Source organism: Eurosta solidaginis, chromosome 3, assembly GCF_040869045.1.
Source record: "Eurosta solidaginis isolate ZX-2024a chromosome 3, ASM4086904v1, whole genome shotgun sequence".
In the NCBI taxonomy this organism is placed as follows: domain Eukaryota; kingdom Metazoa; phylum Arthropoda; class Insecta; order Diptera; family Tephritidae; genus Eurosta; species Eurosta solidaginis.
In genome coordinates, this window is record NC_090321.1 from 281,948,781 (window position 1) to 281,975,166 (window position 26,386).

At 35.8% G+C, this 26,386-nt stretch overlaps 1 protein-coding gene and 1 pseudogene across 17 annotated transcripts in view; one reads left to right on the forward strand and one right to left on the reverse strand.

The window, feature by feature from the left end:
- Window positions 1-26,386, forward strand: part of pio (piopio) — a 217,669-nt gene that overhangs the window by 181,192 nt on the left and 10,091 nt on the right. For all 17 annotated transcript variants that reach the window (XM_067776750.1, XM_067776758.1, XM_067776751.1 and 14 more), the window contains 2 exons: window positions 5,106-5,319; window positions 5,514-5,580. In XM_067776750.1, coding sequence (XP_067632851.1) covers window positions 5,106-5,319; window positions 5,514-5,580 — 281 coding nt within the window. The remainder of the gene's footprint in view (window positions 1-5,105; window positions 5,320-5,513; window positions 5,581-26,386) is intronic.
- On the reverse strand, window positions 1,811-2,693 carry LOC137243733 (apolipoprotein D-like; annotated as a pseudogene).

The following is a 26,386-nucleotide window of genomic DNA, read 5'->3' on the forward strand; positions in this document are numbered from 1 at the left end:
TTAATATGACCAAATTGAACCTTCTTTGCTATCCTGCCCCTCCACACGCTAGTTCTATGAGGAACTTGGGGTCGCCAAAGCCTCGCCTGCTAAAGAAACAGGATCCGCTACTGGTAGGCGATGTAAGCAATTCGGTTTGAGAAGCTATAAAATTGCGCCACGCATACCCTTCAATCATTTGGGTATTTCAGTCATCTCTTACGACAGGCATATCTGCCTTGACCCGCTGTTAAACAAAATTACATACTGTAACGATCTTACTGCAATTCCCCTTATTTGAAATCTCCCGCTAACGTTCGAATCACTAAACTGTTGAATAAATAACTCCAATATTTAATAATGCAAAATGGCCTTTATGAAAGTACTTCACAACCAATAGCTTGCTTAAATGAAACTGATTTCCGCGTCTCTACTGTTGTCGCCTTTTATACTGTCTGGTTTCCTCGCATACTTCTAGGCTTTTCCATTGCAGAATTTACTAGTTAGTTTTCAGCTACAAAATCACCAGCCACAACTACGTTTATAGCTACTGTTGTCGCCTTTTATACTGTCTGGTTTCCTCGCATACTTCTAGGCTTTTCCATTGCAGAATTTACTAGTTAGTTTTCAGCTACAAAATCACCAGCCACAACTACGTTTATAGCTTCTCATATGCGCGTGAGTAATACTTGCACAAATTATTGCCCTCTATTGTGAGCACCTCAGATAAGATATATGCATGTGTTTGTGCGTTGCTTCTCCGCTGCGTGTACGTACATATGTGTAGACATAATGATTGAATTATTGATGTGCATGAAGTCACTGCTTAGCATCGGCTTAGAGATGATAGTATCCCTTAGTGCTGCTAATATTCATTACAATACGTACTGCATATGGTAATCTATATAGAATTTCGAAAAGTGGGGAATGATACACCCCTCTTTAAAGCTAAATTGACAAAACTTCCACAATTATTTGAAGCAGGTATCCAATAGTTTATATGCAGTCCTATTCTAAACAATTTTTCCTCGGTAGTTTTTTCTCAACTGTTATATGCATAATTCTTGTGTGCGTATGTGATTGATTCCCTCTTAAACGCAGGGAAGAATTTTGATGAAATTCTTTGTATGTGTTCGAGGGGTTAGAGAATGTTGAGGAATCATAAAAATTTTTTGAAAAGTGGGAGGGGCCATGCTCTCAGGAAATATAAATTTCTTCTTGCCAAAAATCCAGGGATATCTGGCGCAAACTACATTGTATATGTTTTTAATGGGAGTGGGAGTAAGGTAAGAAGGAAATTGGGAGAAGGAGTGGATGTACGACTGGAAGTAGAAGTGGCAGTGGTGGTTGTTGTGGCAGTCTGAGTGGGAGTAAGAGTTGGAGTGAGAGTATAAGTGGAAGTGGGAGTACGACTGGGAGTACGGATTGGAGTAGGAGTGGGAGTAACAGTGGGAGTGGGGTGGAGGACGGGAGTGGGCTGGTAATGAGCTTGGGAGTGGGAGTGAGATAAATGAAATAAGGGTTGAACAATAATTAAAAGGAGAAATGGAAGATAAAGTAGAAGAGCATGGGACAGAGAGTGAAGAGGGTAAGTAACGCTCAATTTTGAAACATAGGAAAACCATTTGTTGGGTACGACAAAGCCAACCAGGTATGTTATTCTCACATAAACATGTATGGTATTACGCAAAATGTTTCGGAGAAATTTTTTTTTTAAAGAAAGAATAAGGATAGGAATAGAATAAAACATTTTTTGTATAATTTTTTATTACTTTGCTCGCTACAATGATTTGAGCTTACTTTCGCACGTGGAAACTTAGAACTAATATTCTTAGGCTGGAGCTGGACAATTGCTTTGATCTGTGATGACTAAGTTGTGCAAGGAAATACCATAATCACTCAAAACGTTTTTAGCTGAAGAGATAATTTGGATTGAGGGCATTTGTGCGCGTGTCAAAATCCAAACAATAGCTGTAAAATATTAAGTTTTTATTATTAGATATAAAAAACGAAATGAAAGTAACATTTGTGGTACTTACTGTATTGTGAATTATTGGGACCAGCTTGGCATGAGTAAACAACGCTGTAATTGGTGTAATCGTTAGCAAGAACCCAGTAATTGGTAGAAACGTCGACTGCAGGTGCTACGGGGAAGGTAACCTTCAACTTGGCATTTTCAACAACCACTGCAATACCAACAATATTGTTAACTGCATTAGTGCTATAAAGTTTAAAAAGTGTGTTTATATTTTATTAATTGTAATTATTTAACAGCATAATAAAATGACTTACGTCTCGTTGATCATGCTATTCGTCACATCAACTACGCCATTGTTCTGCAGCGTGTATTGTGCTGTTACACATTTGCCATCGGCCTCGAAATAAACTGGGTATTTCGCATATTCATACCATTTACCTAAATACTATAAACATACATACGTAAACCAGCTTTTTTAACAGCTTACATCTTCCTGCTTATTCAGTGGCTCCAACTTACCGTGTTCACGTCGAAATTACATTGCACTTAATATTGCTCGGGCAGGCTCCACTGAAATTTACTTGCGCATGTGCGCAGCCTAACAGTGCCAAGGCAATAATTGCTGTGATTGATATATAAATTGTTGCTGTGTTATTTATTTGTTTTTTTTTTTTTTTGTTTTGTTGTTTAAGTCTTATGGAAGAGTATTACTTTTCTTTAAAATTTCTTGCTGCATTTTTATTGTTACTTACTTTTGCATTATGTGAATTGTAAGGCGTGGTCTGGAACTGATATATTTTGCTTGAAGATACTGCGCTTTATATAGAATGGGTCCGATCTTATTATCAGTGCTAACGTAATGTTTGAAAATGTGTATTCTTATAGAGTACATATTTTGTGATAAAAAAAGAGATAGCTGGATATGTTTATTGTCTACTTCATTATAACTATCAAATTTAGTATCTATACCCAGTTGTGGTTTGGAAACAGATGACGAGAAATACTGCAAAAGTCTGTGCTGTTCCAAAAATGCAGTAAAGGATTAAAGACGGCATTGTATTTCACTTCAAGGAGGGCCTTTCATTTTTCATGAATCTAAGTAGGATATAATCCAATCTCTTATCTGTATGATCAGTTTTATGCGAAATGTATTATACAAACAATCCATCCCTCGCTTTGCTGCGGTTTGGAATAACTATAAATTTAAAGTATTATAGATATTGCATTGTATTGCAGCGAGTTTCAGGGAATTATAGATTATCCCACACCTTCTGTTATATGTTGTTCGAATCGCTGAACTGTCGAATAAATAACTAAAATATTCAGTGTAGAAAAATGTTCTTTATTTAAAAAACTACTGTGCTTGTGCTGCTTTTATGCATTCAGTTGTCGTGTTTGTTCTTTTGCTTTTTCTTCGGGTTGCTTTCCTGGAGTGATAAGAGCACTTCCCGAAGGCTTTGAAGAGTATTATCAATGTTGGTGGTAATATGCGGATTTAGATACGGTACCTTACGGAACTTATCACCATTAGGGTAGTAGTCCCATTATCTAAGGAACGATTTATTATGATTATATTTAACTTGGGGTTATCAGACTCGCCTGTATGATACCCTGCAGCGCATATGGAGGACAGTCACACAAAGTAAAAGTTTCGCCCGAATGACTACTTCCAAACTGCTACTATTCGGATTCAGTGTGGAACAGTTACTAGCCACACCTGTACCAAGGCATCCAGAGCCTGAGCTATATGTATTTAAATTAATTAATCGAGGACTGTGACTATTTCAGAACCATCTGCATTTGAAAAGGTTAAGATCGGTCAGTTGAAAGCAATACGGGGGAACAGATTGCGATAATTCTGCGCTAGTTCGGGTTGAAAAAGCTATAAATTGCGCTGGCAACCCATTGGTGGGGTTAAACTTATAAAGAGATTCCTATATTCACTCCAGTACTTCTCGGATTTTTCTAACTCAAAACTATTCCATATATCAGAGCATTCAAAACTGTTTCAGTAAAAAATATTTTTAGTTTTGCATAGGAAACCCGTGATCCATTTATAAATAAAAAATAAATGTAAGGCGCGATAACCTACGAAGAGGTCTAAGGCCGAGCTTCTCTTCCAAATTGCGTCGTGCTCCTCTTGATTTTCCCAACAAATTGGCCAGACGGGACCTACATGTTTTATGCCGACTCCGAAGGACATCTGCAAGGCAGATGAGTTTTCACTGAGAGCTTTTCATGGCAGAAATACACCCGGAGCGCTTGCCAAACACTGCCGAGGGGCGTCCCCGCATAGACAAATTTTCTTCTAATTTAAAAACCTTATTTCTAGAATTTTGATGTTGCTTTGCCCGGGGTGCGAAACCAGGGCATACGGTGTGGTAGGTGGAGCACGCTACCATCACACCACGGTGGCCGCCATTTATAATGCCCTGAATTTTTAACTTCTTTATGCGCTCTCCGGTGTGTCCAAATATGTCAAAAATAATTTAGTACAACCGGTAGCTTTAAGAAATCTTTCCAAATATTTACATACTATACTGAATCTTTTAAAATGAGTTCAGTCAGTCTCGTGCAACTTGGTTTATCTTGTCCATCTTTATCGTGAATGGCGCTATTTTGTTTTGATATTCGCACAACAAAATAAATAAAGTTCTTTAATGTTTACAATGCACACCTGGTTATATAATCTTTTCAAAGTTAATTTCTTTATTTGTTTTTAATTTTACTTATAAACATTTCTTTTCTCCCGTTAATGGACTAGGCATCCATCTTCTCGTTTACAGAGAAGTATATACATATAAGCAGACCATAATATCCCATCTTTCAGTTCATATCATTGATAGCACTGCGCGGGGATAAGTCACCAAATATATCTTATACGCTCCATCTCAATTTCCGCAATACAGTTGTCAGCGTCGGATCGATTCTTCTAGTGCATGTGTGGCAACCGCATTTCTACTCGCTCCCTATCTGCTGTCATACATATATATTTGGAGAGAACAACCTTCAAATAAAATGATTCGCCCTCACAAATTTGTACCGTTTATAATTAACGTAATTCAGAAAGTGATTTATTGTCTGAATATTTATGACATTGATAAGTTTCAAATTAAAGAAAAATTTCGTTTTGCGTTCGTATTTACAGAGGAAGCATTAGCGGAACTAGAAGGTAGCGAATCCTTCGAATCCTCTCCTACGACAAAACCAAGCATTGAACCCACAGTGCGGATAAAATGTTTGAGTGGTTCCATGTTAATAACCATCAAAGATGCACCATTAAATCATGAGACTGGTCTTTTTAGTGGAATGATTTATCCAAAAGGATTATCAAAGAATTCCACATGCCTCACCGAATATAGGTAAGTTAACATACATCATTGTGGCACACACTGCGCTAAATTCTTATTTTCACTGAATTTTAAAAATTTGCGGCAGTAAAAAAACTTTCAATTATTACTCAAGCATTAAGCGATAGTGGAACATATCAAACTGCTTCCAATATTTAATTAAAAGGGCTATCCACTTTCTAATATAGTTTTGTATTTTTTTTTAGGGAGCATGAAGGGCCACTGAGATATAAACTGCCGCTGCGGAGTTGCAATACAATGCCACAAGAAACGGTAAGTTTCGTAAAGTAGTTGTAATAATATCATAAATATGCTAATAATACTATGATTTTATATACTAAGGAAACATCTACAGTAGAAAAATTTGTAGAAAGCAAATATGTTGTGCTGATTTTCCGACAGGATGTTTGCTTTCATTTTGGTTTGGCTCTAAACATTTTTGGTTTGGAAAAATTGATTACAACAAACAGAAATTCAAAAATTCTCAAAAACTTAAATAAAATCTAGTACGGGAGCGACCGAATATTAAATACTCATTAGGTCACTTGTATCGTATATTTCATCTGACATGAAAAAGTAGCCAACTTGCAACTTTTGTTGCAAGCAAAGCATACTAAGAAGAATTTCACATTTGCTTTGGCTGAGGGTGCTGGCACATTTTGCAAGTGAAATTATATTTTCCACCCGTTGATAACTTTTCTAACATTTTTCGCAATTAACAACTGCAATATAACAAATGAATACGACACAAAATATGTTATGAAGTATTTTTGTTGTATCAGGAGAATGTTTATTACAGTGCTTCGCGAAATTTTGTATGTGAATGGGAAAGGCGAAATAAACTTCAATTGCCAAGTCTGAGGTTCCTTCATATTTATAAACGCAACATCTCGGATGATTGTGGCGATTTTGCTGGAATGCACAAGCTTGTGTTAAACACATCTATATGAAAAATGTCATTCTGCCGCGGCCATACTATTGTTTATAAATTTAACAAAATTAAAAGGAATAGCGAACATTTCAAAGAAAAATTCATGAGAATCGGTTAGTTTTTGACAAAGTTATTGACAGTTGAAAAAATAGGTGAATAAAATATCGATTGTATTTTATGGAATTTATTTGCCGGTGAATCCGAAAAAAATATTTTTATGACGCAAAAAAAAAAAAAAACACGCGTTTCATTATTTTGGCCAAAGAACAACATATTAAGTTTTCATCAAAATCAAAAATCATGTCCTGCGCGGACCGGGTGTCTTGAAATTGAATGAGGCTTTGGGATATGGAACCTCGTATTATCGATTAGTTTATGCCATAAAAATCTATAGTTATGTAGGTCAACAAAGGTAATATACTCTATGTCCTTTACTTAGATGAAGGGTTAAAGGATTTGATTGGCAAATCTGACCAAAAGATCGAATCCAGCGCCTCGAAATACATATGGGTGCATGTGTCTAATAGTCGCATGTACAGACCCTTTTTTCAATATAACCCCTTTTAATCCATTACTCACCATCTTAAGATAAACATTCCAACTAAACAGAAACAACAAAAGCACTTTAAAGGTTGATCGTACAAAAAATCCATTCGTTTCATCGAGTGACCGACTAACTTCCTAAGTAGTACTCATGCTACTAGTTTATTTCCGGTAAAGAACTGGAAAGCTTGCAACACTTCCAAAGAGAAAAGTAGATAGGGGACTACCACAAGAAAAAGTGGTAAATCTTCATTGCGTTTCTACTAAATCAAGCGATTCCGCAATATATAACCCAATAAACCTCACTAATTAAGCAAAGAAATGAGAGCACGAAATTTAATGTGGTCCTGATTTTCGAGAAACTGATTGAAATTTGAGCAATTATATATTGAATGACCAACGTAACGAGCTTTGGTCGTACTATACCGATATTTATATTCCTAATTACACTTCTGCTAATAGCAAATTTGCATCTGCCAAATACTCTTTCACCTCTTGTTTAGTTGGTTTTACAACCTGTTTTCGCAAATTTAAATTAGTTGTAGCTGGATGTAATTAAGTTTTACATTGCAGTTGAATACGTTCAGCATCTTCAGAGTTGGCTTCCTTGTCAGCATTAAATGGATAAGTTGTTCACGTCAATGGGTTGCAGCATCCACGAAACGCTGCGCATGCGCAGGTGTTGACACTTAACTTGAGGTTCGTGGCGTGCATTAGTTTTACATAGTGAAGTTGTTGCTTATTGTTTTTTGTTGTTATTACTGTCGTTGCTGTCATGGTTAATAATCTCGACTTAATATTTTTTCGCATGTTTATTTTAATTACATTTTAATTACGGTGCATGTGTTCCTTTTTACCATAAAAACAAAATAACAAAACTACGGAAGACAAGTAAATTAAGCGAAAATAAATATCATAAAAATGCCGAAAAGCATCTTTTGTTAAGAGGAAGATATTTTAGTTAGTTGGATTTTGTGTAACTACATACAGAGATATCATATTGTAACGAATTTAGTGCAATTGCTCTTATTTGCAACCTTCTGCTAACATTCGAATCACTAAACTGTTGAATAAATAACTCCACTATTCAATAATGCAAAATGGCCTTTATTAAAGTACTTCGCAATAACACTTCTACTTCTCAACAGAAAGCGTGCTTAAGTCAAACTGATTCTGATTCTCAGCTTTACCTCCTTTTATACTCTGTGATTTCCTCGTTCGCATACTTCTAGGCGTTTCTAGAATTTAACTTCGTTACCAGCTATAAAATTACCAGCCATAACTACAGATGCGCATTATAGCTTCTCATATGTGAGTGATATTTGCACAAATGATTGTCTACTTTTGTGAGCATCTCTGATAAGATATATGCATGTGCTTGTGCGTTTCTCCCAGCTGCTTGTATGGACATATGTGTAGACATAATGATTAATTTGGTTATGTGCATACAAGTCACTGCTTAGTATCGGCTTAGAGATAATAGTATCCCTTAGTGTTGCTAGTATTCGTCACAATATATTTGTAGTTCAAAACGTTCTGTGACCCCGTTGTATGTGTGTATATGCTAAAAATAGCTATATTGAATTAGCGAAGGTCAAATTCACTTGCATTGCTGATATTGCCATATCATGGTTGCTATGAATTTGACTGAGATTTCGGTTCATAATAGATAATAGGCGTTCAACATTTGGTGTTTTTTGTTTACGAGAAGAAAACAACATAAACATAAAAGTCATTGTGGAACTCTAGCCGTACAAAATTCCCTACTATCCAAGTACCAGTCTCTCAGGGTACAACCGTAAAATATTCCTTAGGGAGGTGGTTTGTACTATATGTTGCGTTTTCTGGTGGCTTTTTTTGGAACAAGTCGTTTTTTCGGACACCGTGGTGTAGTTGTAGGGTGCTTCGCCTACCACAGCCAAGATCTTGGATTCAATTCCCGGGCAAAGCAACATCAAACAACGCACAACTTTTTTCAATCAGAAGAAAGTTTTTCTAAGCGGTGTCGCCCCTCGGCAGTGATTTGACAAACACTCCAAGTGTATTTCTGTGATGCCATTTGAAGTCGACGTAAAACATGTATGTAGGTCCCGTCCTGCTAATTTGCAGGAAAATATAAAAAGAGAAAGACTGGAATCGGAAGAGAAACACGGCTTAAAACCTCTTCGAAGGTTAGCATAGCTTGTATTTATAACTCTTTCGGAAATCTTCTCAGACCCGATGACTTTTCCTGGATCGAGAACTTCTTCGTGTTTAGCTGCCCCCTAGAATCATTTTTCTTCGGAGCAGTTATTTTTCGAACATCGTTTTTAGGAAATAACAAACATTTAACCGTTACTTTTTTAAAGGTTGTACTTTTGAAATCGAATACGTTTTGCCTCAAGCTTGTAACTTTTTAAAAATCGATCGATTTTTCAGAACCGGTAACTTTTTCAAACATGATTGCTTTATCAAAGCCTATTACTTATTAAAAACCGGTTGTTTTTTTTTTGATCTGATTGTATTTTCAAAACCGATTACTTTTCCGGACTCGCTTACTTTTTCAAACCTGGTTACTTTTTAAAACTTTTTAAAGCCGGTTATTGAATCAAACCTGTTTACTTTTTCAAATTCGACTACTTTTTTAAAAAACGGTTACGTTTCCACGACCGTTAAAGTTTTCAAAAAAGTTAAATTTTTCAAGCCCAGTTACTTATTCAAAATGGGTTAGTTTTTTTTCACATCTTATTAGTTATTCAAAATATATGACTTTATCAAAAACGATTGCTTATTCAAAACGGGTTACTTTTTTAGCATCGGTTCCTTTTGCAAAATTGTTAAACTTTTCAAAACCTGTTAATTTTTTTAAACCACATTTTTTCACAAACATTTAATTTTTCCAGTTAATTATGCAAAAGTTGTTATTTTTTTCAATGCTGCTTATTTATCGAAATTTTTCACATTTTAGAAACTGTTAATTTTTAAAAATATTGGTCACCCTCAGTCCGGTTTCTCTTAAAAAAGCGTTTTTTTTTTAATTTATCAAAACCGGTTTCTTTTTAAAACTGCTTACATTTTCAAAATCGGTAACTTTTTAAAAATCGATTACTTTTTCAAAACCAATTACTTCTTTAAAACAACCCTGCAAAAAAGTACGATTCGTCTAGGATGATTCCGGTATCAGTTGCAAAGTAATATGTTACTATAGCCAAATTTTGATCTATTTATATGGGTTGGAGTGATCACTTTCTTTTGAGGGTTGCTGAGCGGATAATGTCGGACTGGCCCTGTTTATACTTTCCGCTATAGCCTTACGAGTTCTGTTCGACACATCCTTCTCTAGGCACTGAACACTTGACAAGCTAAGTCAAAACAGTCATTTCTGGGAGCTTAAAATTATACTTAATCTGCCCGCAACTCAGCCGTTTAACGAAAAATGTATAAATAACTAAAATTCCATTCTCTTCTTGCATTCCTAAAACTATTCGCGTACACACACACAAACACGCATAATATGCACTTCCCCAAGCTAAATAGGTATGTAACTGATTAAGTTTTATGGCTGGCAGATTCGTGCTTCTTCACTTTTGTGCTAAAATTAACGATGAGCTCATCAGCTGTGGGCAGCAGTTAGTCAAGTGTGTCACCGTCAATTGCATTAGGCGATGTAATGCCTAAAAGTTGATAGCGACCCAAATGACCACATCGAAATTGACTGCAACAAAACTGCTAAAAACGCATACATATACATTTGTGTGCGAAACCATTAGCCAACAACAACACATGCCGTCACATGCCACCTATGAAGCGTATACATACTTTGGAACACATACAAACTTTTCATTGAGCATATGCCAAACCTGATATGGCTAATTGCTATTTTCCTGAATTTTTACCATTACTTGTTTACTTCCATAAAAAATGTGTTCGGGAAATAAACATTATACTTGCTATAACGTGTATTGACTTTTATGCCACGCATGCGTATCAGTGACTGCATTTGAGTAGGCAAATGTTGGCACGAAATCCGCACATTCTGGAAGATTTACAAACACGAAAAAATTCTAAAAAAATCTTTTTTTAATGCTCTGCTACGTTCGTTATATCATTTTACCGCTTATTTGTTTTATGTCCCTTTTTTGTTTACTCTTATTTCCACTATACTTATGTTAATGTTCTTCCTTACATTTTCCTTTCCGTTGAGTCTAACATGCTCGCGTGTCGATTTTGTTTATTTTTCTCTATTCATAGTCAATTCCTTTTAAATGCAATTTACATAGCATTGAGTAAATATTTGGCTTGAAAACAAATATTGTGCCATTCATGTGTGAAGGCCGCCATAACTTATTTACTTTGGATATTAAGTCGTGAAAAAAACATAGTTTTGATTTCAATCGAACGCGATTGGACGTAAAGGCATATCTTTGAATTTTGATCATGCGATACTTGGAAATTGGTCCCATTGAAAAAGCTACAACATACATAAACATGTCCGCGATTTCTTTATGTTTTCGGTTACTTTGTAGAAATTTATTTCTAGCGGCTTTTGGTACTGTTGATAAGACCACCATGACAATACTTCAGCTGTGTTAGTCAATTGTGACTTCCAATTATCCCACTCCGATTAGCACCAGTTTGGAGATAGTCATTAATACTCTAGCGCGAAACTATTGCTTTTTATACTCAGTTGAGCAGAGCTCACAGAGTATATTAAATTTGATTGGATAACGGTTGGTTGTACAGGTATAAAGGAATCGAGATAGATATAGACTTCCATATATCAAAATCATCAGGATCGAAAAAAAATTTGATTGAGCCATGTCCGTCCGTCCGTCCGTCCGTCCGTCCGTTAACACGATAACTTGAGTAAATTTTGAGGTATCTTGATGAAATTTGGTATGTAGGTTCCTGAGCACTCATCTCAGATCGCTATTTAAAATGAACGAAATCGGACCATAACCACGCCCACTTTTTCGATATCGAAAATTTCGAAAAACCGAAAAAGTGCGATAATTCATTACCAAAGACAGCTAAAACGATGAAACTTGGTAGATGGGTTGACCTTATGACACAGAATAGAAAACTAGTAAAATTTTGGACAATGGGCGTGGCACCGCCCACTTTTAAAAGAAGGCAATTTAGAAGTTTTGCTAGTTTTTTGGCAGGAACGTTACTCCTATTACTCTATGTATGCTTAATAAAAATTAGCAAAATCGTAGAACGACAACGCCCACTTTAAAAAATTTTTTTTTTAAAGTCAATTTAAAAAAAAAAAGTTAATATATTTACAGTATATAAGTAAATTATGTCAACATTCAACTCCAGTAATGATATGGTGCAACAAAATACAAAAATAAAAGAAAATTTCAAAACGGGGGTGGCTCCGCCCTTTTTCATTTAATTTGTCTAGGATACTTTTAATGCCATAGGTCGAACAAAAATGTGCCAATCCTTTTGAAATTTGGTAGGTGCATAGATTTTATAACGTTAACTATTTTCTGTGAAAATAGGTGAAATCGGTTGAAGCCACGCCCAGTTTTTATACACAGTCGTCCGTCTGTCCTTCCGCATGGCCGTTAACACGATAACTTGAGCAAAAATCGACATATCTTTACTGAACTTAGTTCACGTACTTATCTGAACTCACTTTATCTTGGTATAAAAAATGAACGAAATCCGACTATGACCACGCCCACTTTTTCGATATCGAAAATTACGAAAAATGAAAAAAATGCCATAATTTTATACCAAATACGAAAAAAGGGATGAAACATTGTAATTGGATTGGTTTATTGACTCGAAATATAACTTTAGAAAAAACTTTGTAAAATAGTTGTGACACCTACCATATTAAGTAGAAGAAAATGAAAAAGTTCTGCAGGGCGAAATAAAGAACCCTTGAAATCTTGGAAGGTATTACATATATAAATAAATTAGCAGTATCCAACAGATGATGTTCTGGGTCACCCTGGTCCACATTTTGGTCGATATCTGGAAAATGCCTTCACATATACAACTACCACCACTCCCTTTTAAAACTCTCATTAATACCTTTACTTTGATACCCATATCGTACAAACACATTCTAGAGTCACCCCTGGTCCACCTTTATGGCGATATTTCGAAACGGCGTCCACCTATAGAACTAAGGCCCACTCCCTTTTAAAATACTCATTAACACCTTTCGTTTGATACCCATATTGTACAAACGTATTCTAGAGTCACCCCTGGTCCACCTTTATGGCGATATCTCGAAAAGACGACCACCTATACAACTACCACCACTCCCTTTTAAAACCCTCATTAATACCTTTAATTTGATACCCATATCGTACAAACACATTCTAGAGTCACCCCTGGTCCACCTTTATGGCGATATTTCGAAACGGCGTCCACCTATAGAACTAAGGCCCACTCCCTTTTAAAATACTCATCAAAGGTATTAATGATACCCATATTGGACAAACAAATTCTAGGGTCACCCCTGGTCCACCTTTATGGAGATATCTTGAAACGGCGTCCACCTATAGAACTATGGCCCACTCCATCATAAAATACTCATTAACACCTTTCATTTGATACCCATATCGTACAAACAAATTCTAGAGACAACCCTGATCCACCTTTATGGCGATATCCCTAAATGGCGTCCACCTATAGAACTATGGCCCAATCCCTCATAAAATACTCTTTAATTCCTTTCATTTGATACACATGTCATACAAACACATTCCAAGAGTTTCCCTCGGTTCATTTTCCTACATGGTTATTTTCCCTTATGTTGTCACCATAGCTCTCAACTGAGTATGTAATAATGTTCGGTTACACCCGAACTTAACCCTCCTTACTTGTTTTATTTATCTCCCATATTCGCCTCAGATACGATACAGCACGTCGTGCATGAGCTTTATCCAGATAAAACAACAGCACAAATACTAGACTGACTAGTCAATGATTTTCGAATGGTTTACTATGCTTTGGCCAAAAAAGATTCCTATAAACATCAGTGTTTGCCAGCAGAGGAAGGGGAGTCCTCCCCTTAGCTGGGAGAGAAATGTGCAGCAAAATTTTGATGCTCTTAATTGGCGTTATTTATCACGAAGCAAAAAAGACTGGAGTAAATTTCTACGTAATGGAAAGCATAGCCAATACGATTAATTGCCTTTCCTATTTGCTCCTCCAAGTATCTTTTGAATCGTTCCAGTGCAGTTGTTTGAGTTTTTCCAATGTCTGCATATATCTTGGAACACAGCTGTTCAATTTCAGATTATAATGCAATTTCTTGCCACCCAATTGATTGAAAACACATCTGCTGTGATTATTCGACGGAGATAACCTCAATGCACGTGATTCCACGATTCCCTTTAAAAGGCCAAGTAATTCATTAAAAGCATCATTCGTCTTTGGACTTTGTACAACTAGCAGTTTGCGAAGACATGGACCATAATTATCAAGCACATTTGACACGTAACGGTTTCGGATCTTCTTGCTGATAAATACATATTTATTTTTGTCACAGGCCATCCTATATCTTTTTCCTTCTTGGATGCCAATGAACCCAGGTGTAATCTTGTTTATGTTATTGAGATCCCGTGGGACCGCCGGGACATTACGTTATGGGGGGAGGCGATTTAGTGGCCACTGCTTCGTATGCGCATTTTCATGCGTTCTTTTTTAGCATTCATCAGTCGTGTTATAATTATGAAATCCATTTTGCTCACAGCAGCCCATTGCCCTATATTCCAGACTAACTTTTAGTTCCAGCGCCCTTTCGTTGACTCCTTCCACCATTCTGACACCTATCTGTTTTTCGTGAGCTTGCACTTTTCTTAACGTCTACAAATGGTCGTTCGATATCAATTCCATGCAGTTCGGACATTTCCTTTGACAGCAGGTTAACAAAGATTTTCTGAGATAATATAACAATTGCTTCGGCGCATACCGTCCGATAAGCATTTGCTACTTGTATTGCTGTAAGGCGTAGGCTGCTAAGATACCCTTTTGGGAATTAGTTTGGACCCGTGATACACTAGTGCTGCGTACAGTAATATAGAGCTGGAGATGGGTCGAAAAAGGGATCCGCATAGAATAGATACTTTTTCTCCCACCGCTTAGGAGTGCTCCATAAAATTCTGTTTTGTGTCAAAGTTTACCCTTGAACACTTCAAGTAGGGCTTTTAGGTTATTTCATAGTCCCCTATGATCACAACTAACTCATCCACAGTCCACCTTGAGCTCACCAGCTAGCCATCTCCACCCCGATACTCATCGCTCATTGCCTTATTCTTTTTATGTTATTTCATAATGCTAGGAGCAGGTCCCATTTCTTGGCCACTGTCACAATCTGCTCCAGAAAATTTTATCTTTAACACACGATCGCACATCGCATTCCATAGCCATGCTCTGGAAATTTTTCTTCAAGTTCTCTAGATGTTCCTCTGCGTTCTTTGTTAATAGGATGATGTCGTTTTTGAACACCAAGCTCGTATGGCGCAGATACAATCTTGGAGATCAATATATTAAGCAGTTTGTTTGTTTTAACAATTGATAAACGTATATTTTTTTGCTTTTTTCATCAGTATGTGAATTATAAAGAAGAGTTGACGAATAATATATACATATGTATGTATGTATGTACATATTACAACAAAATGACAGCACAGCATGCAGCCTACAAACGGTAGGGCAAAGTAAAAAGAGCAATATTTTAAACATTTATTAATCACATACCTACCTACTTACATATGTAAGTGTAATATAAAAAGGTAACGACAAAACATGAAATATATACAAATGAAGCTGTGTTGTATTAATACAAATACATATTTCTTTTGGTGACAATGATGTGACGATGTAACCGTTTGACCGTGAAAAATGCCGAAGCAGGCAGCTCGGACAATATTAATAAATGTTGAAGGCCACACAATTAACACCTACATATGTACATACATTCAAACCTGCAACTGTATTACGAAGTTATTTTAAATCCATACTAGCGGAGAGAACTGATGTACCTAAATATTTCTTAGTAACTACGTGCAGATGTCACGTAATTTTTCAAAAAATATTTTTCATACATACATACATATGAGTTTAATTTTCTTGGAAGTTGTTGCTACAATCGAGGTATTTAGACACAAGATTCGAATTAGGTGTGTTTTGGGATGCTGCTTTTGTTTGATTGCTGAATGCTTTTGTTGTTAGTACTGTCCACATATATGTACATAATCTCTTCTAATACAAAAGAAAAAAGCAAAGATTAATTTGACAGTACTTTTTTGACATTTTTGTTTTTAATTGTAAAGCAAAGAAGTTTTGCTTGCGTTTCCTATTAATAATAACATATATTTTAATTCTTTGACATTGCACAATTTTTCTGTGAAATTTGTTGTTGTCTATTTTTTCAAGTAAATGCTTATGAATTAAGTAAAATGATTTTACGCAAATTTTCTGTTTTATTTTATGTTCGTTGATTGCTTATTTCCTTAAAGGATACATTCAAATAATATAAAGAATTTTGGGTGTTTAGTTTTTCGTATTTAAAAACACTTGTAATAACCCCGTAGGGAAAATGTGTAGTTCAAAACTGGTGCGCTTATAATGCATCCGGAACCATTTGCCTTCTCTTTTAAATGCTTTCGACTGGCGAATTAAATTTGGCTAGGTCCTAGGCGGTGGATATTGTTTCATCAAAATTAGATAGAAATAAAAATAAGCGTTAGTACCAAATACTTGTGAAATTCGATGTGTAAACGTACAGGTATACGTCTAGGAAAATAAAGTTGTTAATTTAACTAGGGCTGGCCCATGGGTTGATGTAAAACCAAAAAAGTGATGACGTTACCAGAAACAAATGATTTCGAGCTTTTTGATAACAGCTTCGCAGGCTTCTTATAGGGAACAGCCGATAACATCAAGCTATTGCTATATTATCGGTCTATTATTGATAGGAAACTATTTCATTAGAAGTGTTACATATGTGTCACCGATTTTACATAGAAGTTTTGAATTTATGTGACGATAATAACTTGGTAGCACTCCGATAAGCAAATCGAAAAATGTTTGATTACAAAACCGATGATTTTTCGATAATATGCCGAAATTTAATAGCTGACACTCTGACAACAGATCTATAAGTATTCAAAAAACATATTGATATCTTTTGGAGGACAAACGGATAATGTGACGATTAAAACCCGATTTAATTAAATTTTATTTTATATTATTTTATATTATTTCATTTATTTTTTTATTTTTTATTTTAAACTGAACAAAGAAATACCGATGAACAGTCTCTACAAACGTGCTGACAGATCAAGACGGATACTCTCCTACCAATTTGTAATCGGAAAGATCAAGCACAATATATTTAAGTCACATCACACATACGTCTTAAGGCGGCACTGGTGAAAGGCATAAAAATTAATGTTCAGGAACTGGGAATAAGTTAAATTTATTTAAAATTTCATGAATTTTCAGTGAACTTTAGTTCATCTCACACAAAAATATGTATGCCAGCATAGATAGTTGTGTGTCTGAGAGGTTTGAAAATTAATATTAACATGACGGCTACCAGCGCTTAACTAGCATATTCCATTTTTAAGTTATCAACTCAACAGACAAGAAAGTATGAATGTATTAAGTGTATGTGGAGCTTATGTCTAGACTACGACGATAAAAGATGCAACAACAAATATAAATGCAAGGCAGCAGCAACAAAAGTGTCGGCAATCGTATAATAATTTATAGAATACGCTCCCACTTTCTTACTATATCTGCTTATATACTTACGTTCATATATAGCGTTTAAAGTTGACAGCCGAGGGCTGTATGAAACCATATTACCTAACTTGAATTAGAAATAGAAAAAAAAAATAATCAAACGAGTTTTTATGTATGTGGACTAAACACTGGACAATTTGCATTTATAACAAAATCCATCTTGATTAATTTTTCAAAATACCTCTATATTTTGAACACCAATAGAATGCTGTTACTTTCATTTGAACTCTCATCAGATTCTGAACTATGTTCCAAATTTCAAGCCTCGTTTAGCAAAAGCTTTTTAAATCTCTCGATCCGTGCTCTACCTGGCGCAAATCTGTTTTCCTCATGTGTGCATTTTTCTCATGTTCGCAACTATAATTCCAGTTTTATGTCTATAACTGAATGGGATGTTACTCAAATCATCAGTTGACATATTCCCATTTTGTAGTTAAAGGAAAGCAAAGAAAAGCAAAGGAAATGGAAGGGAAGGAATGGAAAGAAAATAAAAGAAAAGAAGAGAAAAGAAATAAAAAAGGATGGGAAAGAAAAGAAAAGGAAAGAAAGGAAAAGGAAAGGAAGGCAATTGAAAGGAAAGGAAAAGAAAGGAAAGGAAATAGAGGGAAAGTAAAGGAAACGAGAGGTAAAGAAAGGAGAGGCTAGGAAATAGAGGTGAAAGGAAAGGAAGGAAAAGGATAGGTTAGGAAAGGAAACGAAACGAAAGGAAGGAAAAGGAAAGGATAGGAGAGGAAAGGATAGGAAAGGAAAGGCAAGGAAAGCAAAGATTAAAAGTCAAAACAGAAGCTGGTGGGAAAACCCGCCCGCTTGTGAACAATAGAAGTGTTAACGGTTTGTTATCTATCAGTTACCGGTTAGCTATTGTGTGTTACCAATTTGTTATCGCTTTGTTATCGACCTTTCAAAAAGTTGTCAATATGTTATCGAAAACGTACCAATTTATAATAAAAATATTATCGATATTTAACGAAAATATATCGATATGTTATGACGGTGAACGTATTTGACGTTGTATAACAAGCCGTTTTGAAGTCTGTGGTCAAATTTGACCTAGTGAAAACCCAGCTTAAGTTCTATATTTCATTAGTAGTGTACCAAATTATTGTGAATTCTGAAAAGTGAAGGATCTTTTCATTCCTCTTTTGCTATACCTACTTGTAAAATAAGCTGACAGGAAGAATGCCTGTCAAGAATGGAAGTAACGTTTGTTTGTTTACTCGCAGTAAATAAATAGAACTGACAATAATAGTCTATTAGTGTTTCCAAGCAACCCAGTTGCATAAATTGTATGTATGCTAAATGCATGACAAAGTCTGTAAGATTTATATTTTTATACTCAGTTGAGCAAAGCTCACAGAGTATATTAAGTTTGATTGGATAACGGTTGGTTGTACATATATAAAGGAATCGAGATAGATATAGACTTCCATATATCAAAATAATCAAGATCGAAAAAAAATTTGATTGAGCCATGTCCGTCCGTCCGTCCGTTAACACGATAACTTGAGTAAATTTTGAGGTATCTTGATGAAATTTGGTATGTAGGTTTCTGAGCTCTCATCCCAGATCGCTATTTAAAATGAACGATATCGGACTATAACCACGCCCACTTTTTCGATATCGAAAATTTCGAAAAACCGAAAAAGTGCGATAATTCATTACAAAAGACAGATAAAGCGACGAAACTTGGTAGATGAGTTGAACTTATGACGCAGAATAGAAAATTAGTAAAATTTTGGACAATGGGCGTGGTAATTTAAAACTTTTGCAAGCTGTAATTTGGCAGTCGTTGAAGATATCATGATGAAATTTGGCAGGAACGTTACTCTTATTACTATATGTACGCTTAATAAAAATTTGCAAAATCGGAGAAGGACCACGCCCACTTAAAAAAAAATTTTTTTTAAAGTAAAATTTTAACAAAAAATTTAATATCTTTGCAGTATATAAGTAAATTATGTCAACATTCAACTCCAGTACTTATATGGTGCATCAAAATACAAAAATAAAAGAAAATTTCAAAATGGGCGTGGCTCCGCCCTTTTTCATTTAATTTGTCTAGGATACTTTTAACGCCATAAGTCGAACAAAAATTAACCAATCCTTTTGAAATTTGGTAGGGGCATAGATTTTATGACGATAACTATTTTCTGTGAAAATGGGCGAAATCGGTTGATGCCACGCCGAGTTTTTATACACAGTCGTCCGTCTGTACTTCCGCATGGCCGTTAACACGATAACTTGAGCAAAAATCGACATATCTTTACTGAACTTAGTTCACGTGCTTACTTGAACTCACTTTATCTTGGTATGAAAAATGAACGAAATCCGACTATGACCACGTCCACTTTTTCGAAATCGAAAATTACGAAAAATGAAAAAAATGCCATAATTCTATACCAAATATGAAAAAAGGGATGAAACATGGTAAGGTAATTGGATTGTTTTATTGATGCGAAATATAACTTTAGAAAAACTTTATAAAATGGTTGTGACACCTACCATATTAAGTAGAAGAAAATGAAAAAGTTCTGCAGGACGAAATAAAAAACCCTTGAAATCTTGGCAGGTATTACATATATAAATAAATTAGCGGTATCCAACAGATGATGTTCTGGGTCACCCTGGTCCACATTTTGGTCGATATCTGGAAAACGCCTTCACATATACAACTACAACCACTCCCTTTTAAAACTCTCATTAATACCTTTAATTTGATACCCATATCGTACAAACCCATTCTAAAGTCACCCATGTTCCACCTTTATGGCGATATCTCGAAAAGGCGAACACCTATAGAACGAAGGCCCACTCCCTTTTAAAATACTCATTAACCCCTTTCGTTTGATACCCATATTGCACAAACGAATTCTAGAGTCACCCCAGGCCCACCTTTATGGCGTTATCTCGAAACGGCGTCCACCTAGTGAACTAAGGATTACTCCCTTTTAAAATACTCATTAACACCTTTCTTTTGATACCCATATTGTACAAACAAATTCTATGGTCACCCCTGCTGCACCTTTATGGCGATATCTCGAAAATGCGACCACCTATAAAACAACCACCACTCCCTTTTAAAACCCTGATTAATACCTTTAATTTTATACCCATATCGTACAAACACATTCTAGAGTCACCCCTGATCCACCTTTATGGCGATATTTCGAAACGGCATCTACCTATAGAACTAAGGCCCACTCCCTATTAAAATACTCATTAATACCATTCGTTTGATGCCCATATTGTACAAACAAATTCTGAGGTCACCCCTGGTCCACATTTGTGGCGATATCTCGAAACGGCGTCCACCTATGGAACTAAGGATTACCCCCTTTTAAAATACTCATTAACACCTTTCATTTGATACCCATATCGTACAAACGCATTCTAGAGTCAACCCTGATCCACCTTTATGGCTATATCCCTAAATGGCGTCCACCTATATAAATATGGCCCACTCCCTCATATTATACTCTTTAATGCCTTTCATTTGATACACATGTCATACATACACATTCCAGGGTTTCCCTCGGTTCATTTTCCTACATGGTTATTTTCCCTTATGTTGTCACCATAGCTCTCAACTGAGTATGTAATGTTCGGTTACACCCGAACTTAACCTTCCTTATTTGTTTTAATTTAAAACATATTTATTCAAACAAAAAGTATGCGTGCTTTGTTAGTGAAATTGTAGGAAAAACTCATTGGTACCCGAGCGGAAAACGTTTTTTTGCATGCATGAAATATACATGTTGTATCAATGAAAGTATGTTTGTAAAAATACACTTTTCTGAATTTCGTCTGCACGTATATAATATTGGACTCTTTGATATTTCCTCATTGTCTTAAAAAATTTATTCGTATGTATTTACGTATGTACTTGAACAATTTTTTTTTCGGAAACTTGGAAAAATAAACTTGGTATATATTGATTGATACATATACTGACTAAAAACGACAGCTTGGCCTTGGATGCTTTACTGTAATTGAACTATTGTGAAGACAATTTTTACGATGGCGGAGTTTCACCAAACCGCTGAGAATTTGACGTGTATTAATAGTCCATATAATCCAAGTTGATGGCTTCAAATTGCGCCATCTCCCATCAATTCAATGTTGTTGTTAGTGTAATTACATATTTAGAATAAATTCCTTTTGATCAATCCAGGAATAGTGCTTTCGTACGTATGTAGCATATGTATAGTTGTATACATGTTTTTCTAGTGCTTTTGTATGCATTCGGTATTAATACAAACATACGTATGCAGAAGTAGTACAAAGAGAGTAATAGAGTATGCATGAGAAACTACATGTGTTAGGAAGAAATAAACGTGCATTTATGATGTCATGCATACATGGCCCTAATCCATGCCTCAAATATAGACGTTTACAGCTGTGAATTTTCTTTTAAATGAGTCTATATGAAAAGAGGTTCATTTTTAAAATATAGTTACTAGAGAAAATATGAGCATATGAGCAGCCAGTTAAGCAAACATTTTTAAAATATGGAAATAGTTAAAAAAAAGTCTGTCTCAAAACTGTTTAAAAACACAATTTAGAAAAATATTAGGGTAAAGGAATAGCGATTTTATAAGGCGATCGTGGCTGTTCATTATTGTGAACGTTTTTTCAAACAATGGCCACTTGTAAAAGTTCACCATGTCCATATCCAAGAATATTTTTTAAAGATTTATTTTAAAATGATGTCAAAGTCGAGCCAAAAAGTATCACACGTTTCTTTGGAATACCCCAGTAATAAAATACAAAGTATGAAAAAAAACTCATTAATTGCTATATTATTCACACAGTTGTTAATGATAGTATTTGTTATTTGTGTGTTTGTGGGAAAACGTATCGGTTCTGTGATTGAAAGATACCAAAGTAAATTGCCACGAAGGAAGAGAAAATAGAAATAAAAGTTAATTCTCAGGTAATGATATAATGAATACTTTTCCGTTATGTCAACTTTATGCGCAAAAGCATTGCTTTATTTTCACATTAGAAGCTTAAAGGCTTTTGTAGGCATTTCCAGTGGCATGTTTCTCTTGTCCGTCACTTGTTTATAACAAATTCTTATTTGTATGTATTTTCAATTACCTATGTTGTATTTGCCATTACATGGATATGCCGTGAGAACTATTAACTCAATTCTGGTGTTATTTAGATTTTATACCTTCAATATTTTACTTCTTTCTCTTTTAAGTGATTTGTTTGTTGCTGTAATTATTATGTAATTACAGTTGTTCAATCATTTCTTTCTTTTTCTTACTTAATTAAAAAGAGAAAACCGCTGCTAGCGCTTCAATTACTTAGCTTATTCTGGTTAGATTGGCATTTCTTAGTTCTTCTTTGTGGTCCCATTCATAACTTCCGTTCTGGCTCCGAAACGATTAGCAAATTTGCGGTTGAAGCTTCCGTTATGTCGTATATCTTTACTTGCATGCACAATAAGTTTCTACTAGAAACTGTAAATTGAATCATGAATATTGAGCTTGCCCACAATACTACGACTACCGTATTTATTATTCTTTATGCAAATTCTTGTATGGCTGGTTTCTGCGTAGATCGAATTTCCTATGACAAGAAACCTTTCACCACCAGACCAAATTTTCGCGCCTTTAATAAGGCCAAATATGACAGAAGCTATGGTGATATTGTGAAATCATATTGAAATAAATCAATATTGCCAGTGTCCTGTGATGGAAGGCTCCTGAACGGCTTAGTTTCGCTACTGATATAATCTCTCCTGCAAGCATCAAGTTAAGGAAGTCGCGCAAACAGAAGTTGCCTTTCCAAATTCTAGTAATTTCTTCAAAATGATCTGATAGTATCTTTCAATGCGCATATCACTGCTGAATATGCTTGGAAGCCAAACAAATATGTGCCGCATATAGGCTACTGGGATCGTTCCATGAAAAACTATAATAAGAGATGATTATGTTTGAATACGTCTTTTCCAAGATTTTAAGACTTACCAAATTTGAAAATGTTTTTTTCCGAATAAGCTCATGAAAGATGTACTTAAGTCTATCGCACAATACGCAATCTATAGCCTTTAGGAGACCTTTGGTGTTTTTACAATGAAAAAAAGTGTTTCCTCTATAGCTTAGTGTGGCCTGACTGCCGATTAATATTGTTGGCACTGATTTTTTGACAATCCACCGACTGACCCCAACATCCTTCTATCGTCCGACTATTTATGATTTACCTCTCGGCAGCACTAAATACTTCGCTTACCATCAACCATCCGATCGCTCGCCATCACCTGATTCTAACGGTCGTTCTGAATATTTGACGACTAGTGGCCGTTTTACTGACTCACCAGTAATGTTGGGTATCCGTTAACGAATTCACCGCGAAGCCATTTCACTGACTGGAATTCTCACTTTTGCACCAGTTCACCGTTCACTGATCCTGTCGTCTGTTTGGCACCGTCCACTGGCTTAACCGTGACCCAAATTTTTCTCCTTCTATTTTAAGTATTTTTATTTCCATCCTGATTGCCTCTGGAATGATTTTTCATAGCCACGAACCTTTGGATTTGTGGATTTCAATCGTTCCTTACGACAAATCTCCTCTATAGTGTGTGTGTGTGTGTTTGTGTGTGTGTATGTATGCCGCAAATAACACCAGCAAGTTAAAATGTTATCACTAATATGGAAAGTGGGACTTTTACCAGACCTTCAATTGGCTAAGCGGTACCCCAGCCTTGAATGATGACTACCTAAAAATTTTAATTTGCATCATTACTCTCCCAACTCAGGGGAGGTCTCCCCTTTCCTCTTCTTACAAACTACGGTGTCGAACGAAATAATTTCCTGGCTGAAGCGTTTTCGTCCATTCGCGTAACACGACCTAGCCAGCGAAGCCTTTTTGCTTTTATTCGATACAGTATCGTTATATCTGCATAAAGCCCACATAGCTCATCATTACCGTACCATTACCATACCATTTCCACAAATCTTCTGGGCAGCGTTTCTCTCGAACATTCCACAAGAGCCATCTTATATTCTCTCCACAGCGTTCCGAACCATACATCAAGGCAGGTATGATAAGCGACTTGTAGAGCGGAATTTTTGTTCGTCTGGGGAGGACTTAACTTTTCAATCGCCAGAGTAGTACATGTTAAAAAAAAAAAACAATACAGGACGCGATATACCTCTGAAGAGATGTAAGTCGTAGTTTTCTTCCAATTCGCGTGCTACTTTAAATTTTTCCTACAAATTGGAGGTGCGGGACCAACATGTTTGATGCCGACTCCGAATGATATCTGCTATGCAGATAAGTTTTCACTGAGAAGTTTTTCATGGCAGAATGACATTTGGAGAGTTTGCCAAGTCAGTATCGAAGGGCGGCTCCATAGAAAACCTTTTTTCTAAATGCAAAAACTTGTTTCGATGTTGTTTGCCCGGAAATTAAACCCATGATCTTCGGTGTGGTAGGTGGAGCACGTTACCAATACACCACGTCGGCCGCTAGCATTAGTTGGAGGAGCTATTCTTCCTTTGATTTCTAAGCTAACACTGGTTTCGCTATTAACTCTGGTTCCTAGGTAGGCAGTCTGATTTGAGCAAGTATTTTGTCGTATTTCCTACATTTTCCCCAGTTTTTCCACCTCTTTTTCTAGTCTAAAAAGTGCAAAACTCACGGAGCGTTTCTTAAGACCAATGATATCAATCGTTCGTTGACATTGAGCTTCAGTCATATACGTGATATGAGGCAGGCTGTTTCCGCATCAGTTAGTGTGGTTTGCAGGATCGCCTATCTTTGTGGATTGGGCAGAGTACATTCGTAGAGTACAGCGCCCGTCTGACCTTACATTGCATGGTAGTTGATGCATGCTTTTAACAAATATGTTAATTTTAGAGTTACGAAACTATCGATAGTACCACCAACGGAAATTTTTGCAAGTTTAAAAACCTGTTGACAGATCGCTTAAAATATCAACTTGTTATTTAAATCATTTCTGATTGCGTTCAGTTTGCACACAAGAATTTCTGTATCAGAAAATAACATTAAAATCACTCAGGTACCCACAACCTACAACTAACTTAAATAACCATTGTTGGGTTACACTTTTATATCGTCTCAGAGTTAAAAAAAAATTAAAAAAATTGTTCAAAGTTTACATCTCTCGCCCTAATGGGAAGCAAGTAAATTTAGTTCACTGTAGCTGTTTTGAGATATATACATACATACTTTTAATAATTAGATAGGGAAAATGCATTGAAGTACTCAAGCACGCAAGTGTTCTAACTTTAAAACCCCTCAAACATTTTCGGATGGCTCATAATTTCGAGATCCGATATGAGTCCGAAATATTTGAAAAATATGAGCCTCAGTGACATGATCCCATAAAAGTCTTATGTCTCCGTTATCATGAAGATTATGAGCCGTTTGCTATTCATATTTGATTATGGACAGTTTTTTTATTTGGATGCAAATTTTATCATGTACAACATTTGTTCCGAAAGTGAGCTCTTTATGACACCAATATGTGTCATGTATGAGTCATATTCACGGTCTTATCGTATATGGAAATAGGCTCATATCGGACGACCATCACAATGCTCCAATTTCAGACTCCTTTTTGATTCCTTTCTGACTCCGAATGTTTGCTGGGAAGTTATTATTAATATGTGCATGCGTACTAAATGCCTGCATATGTACGTACATTTATATAAAGGTCTAAGATGGAATATATGTACGCAGCGCAATTTACGCTGATTCCATGTGCATTAATAAAACAAAGCACGTTGCTGGTGTTGGCAATGTGTGCTTGTGGTACTCTTTGAACTCTTTTGAGCTGTTGGCCAAAGGCAGAACATTCGACGAATTTGT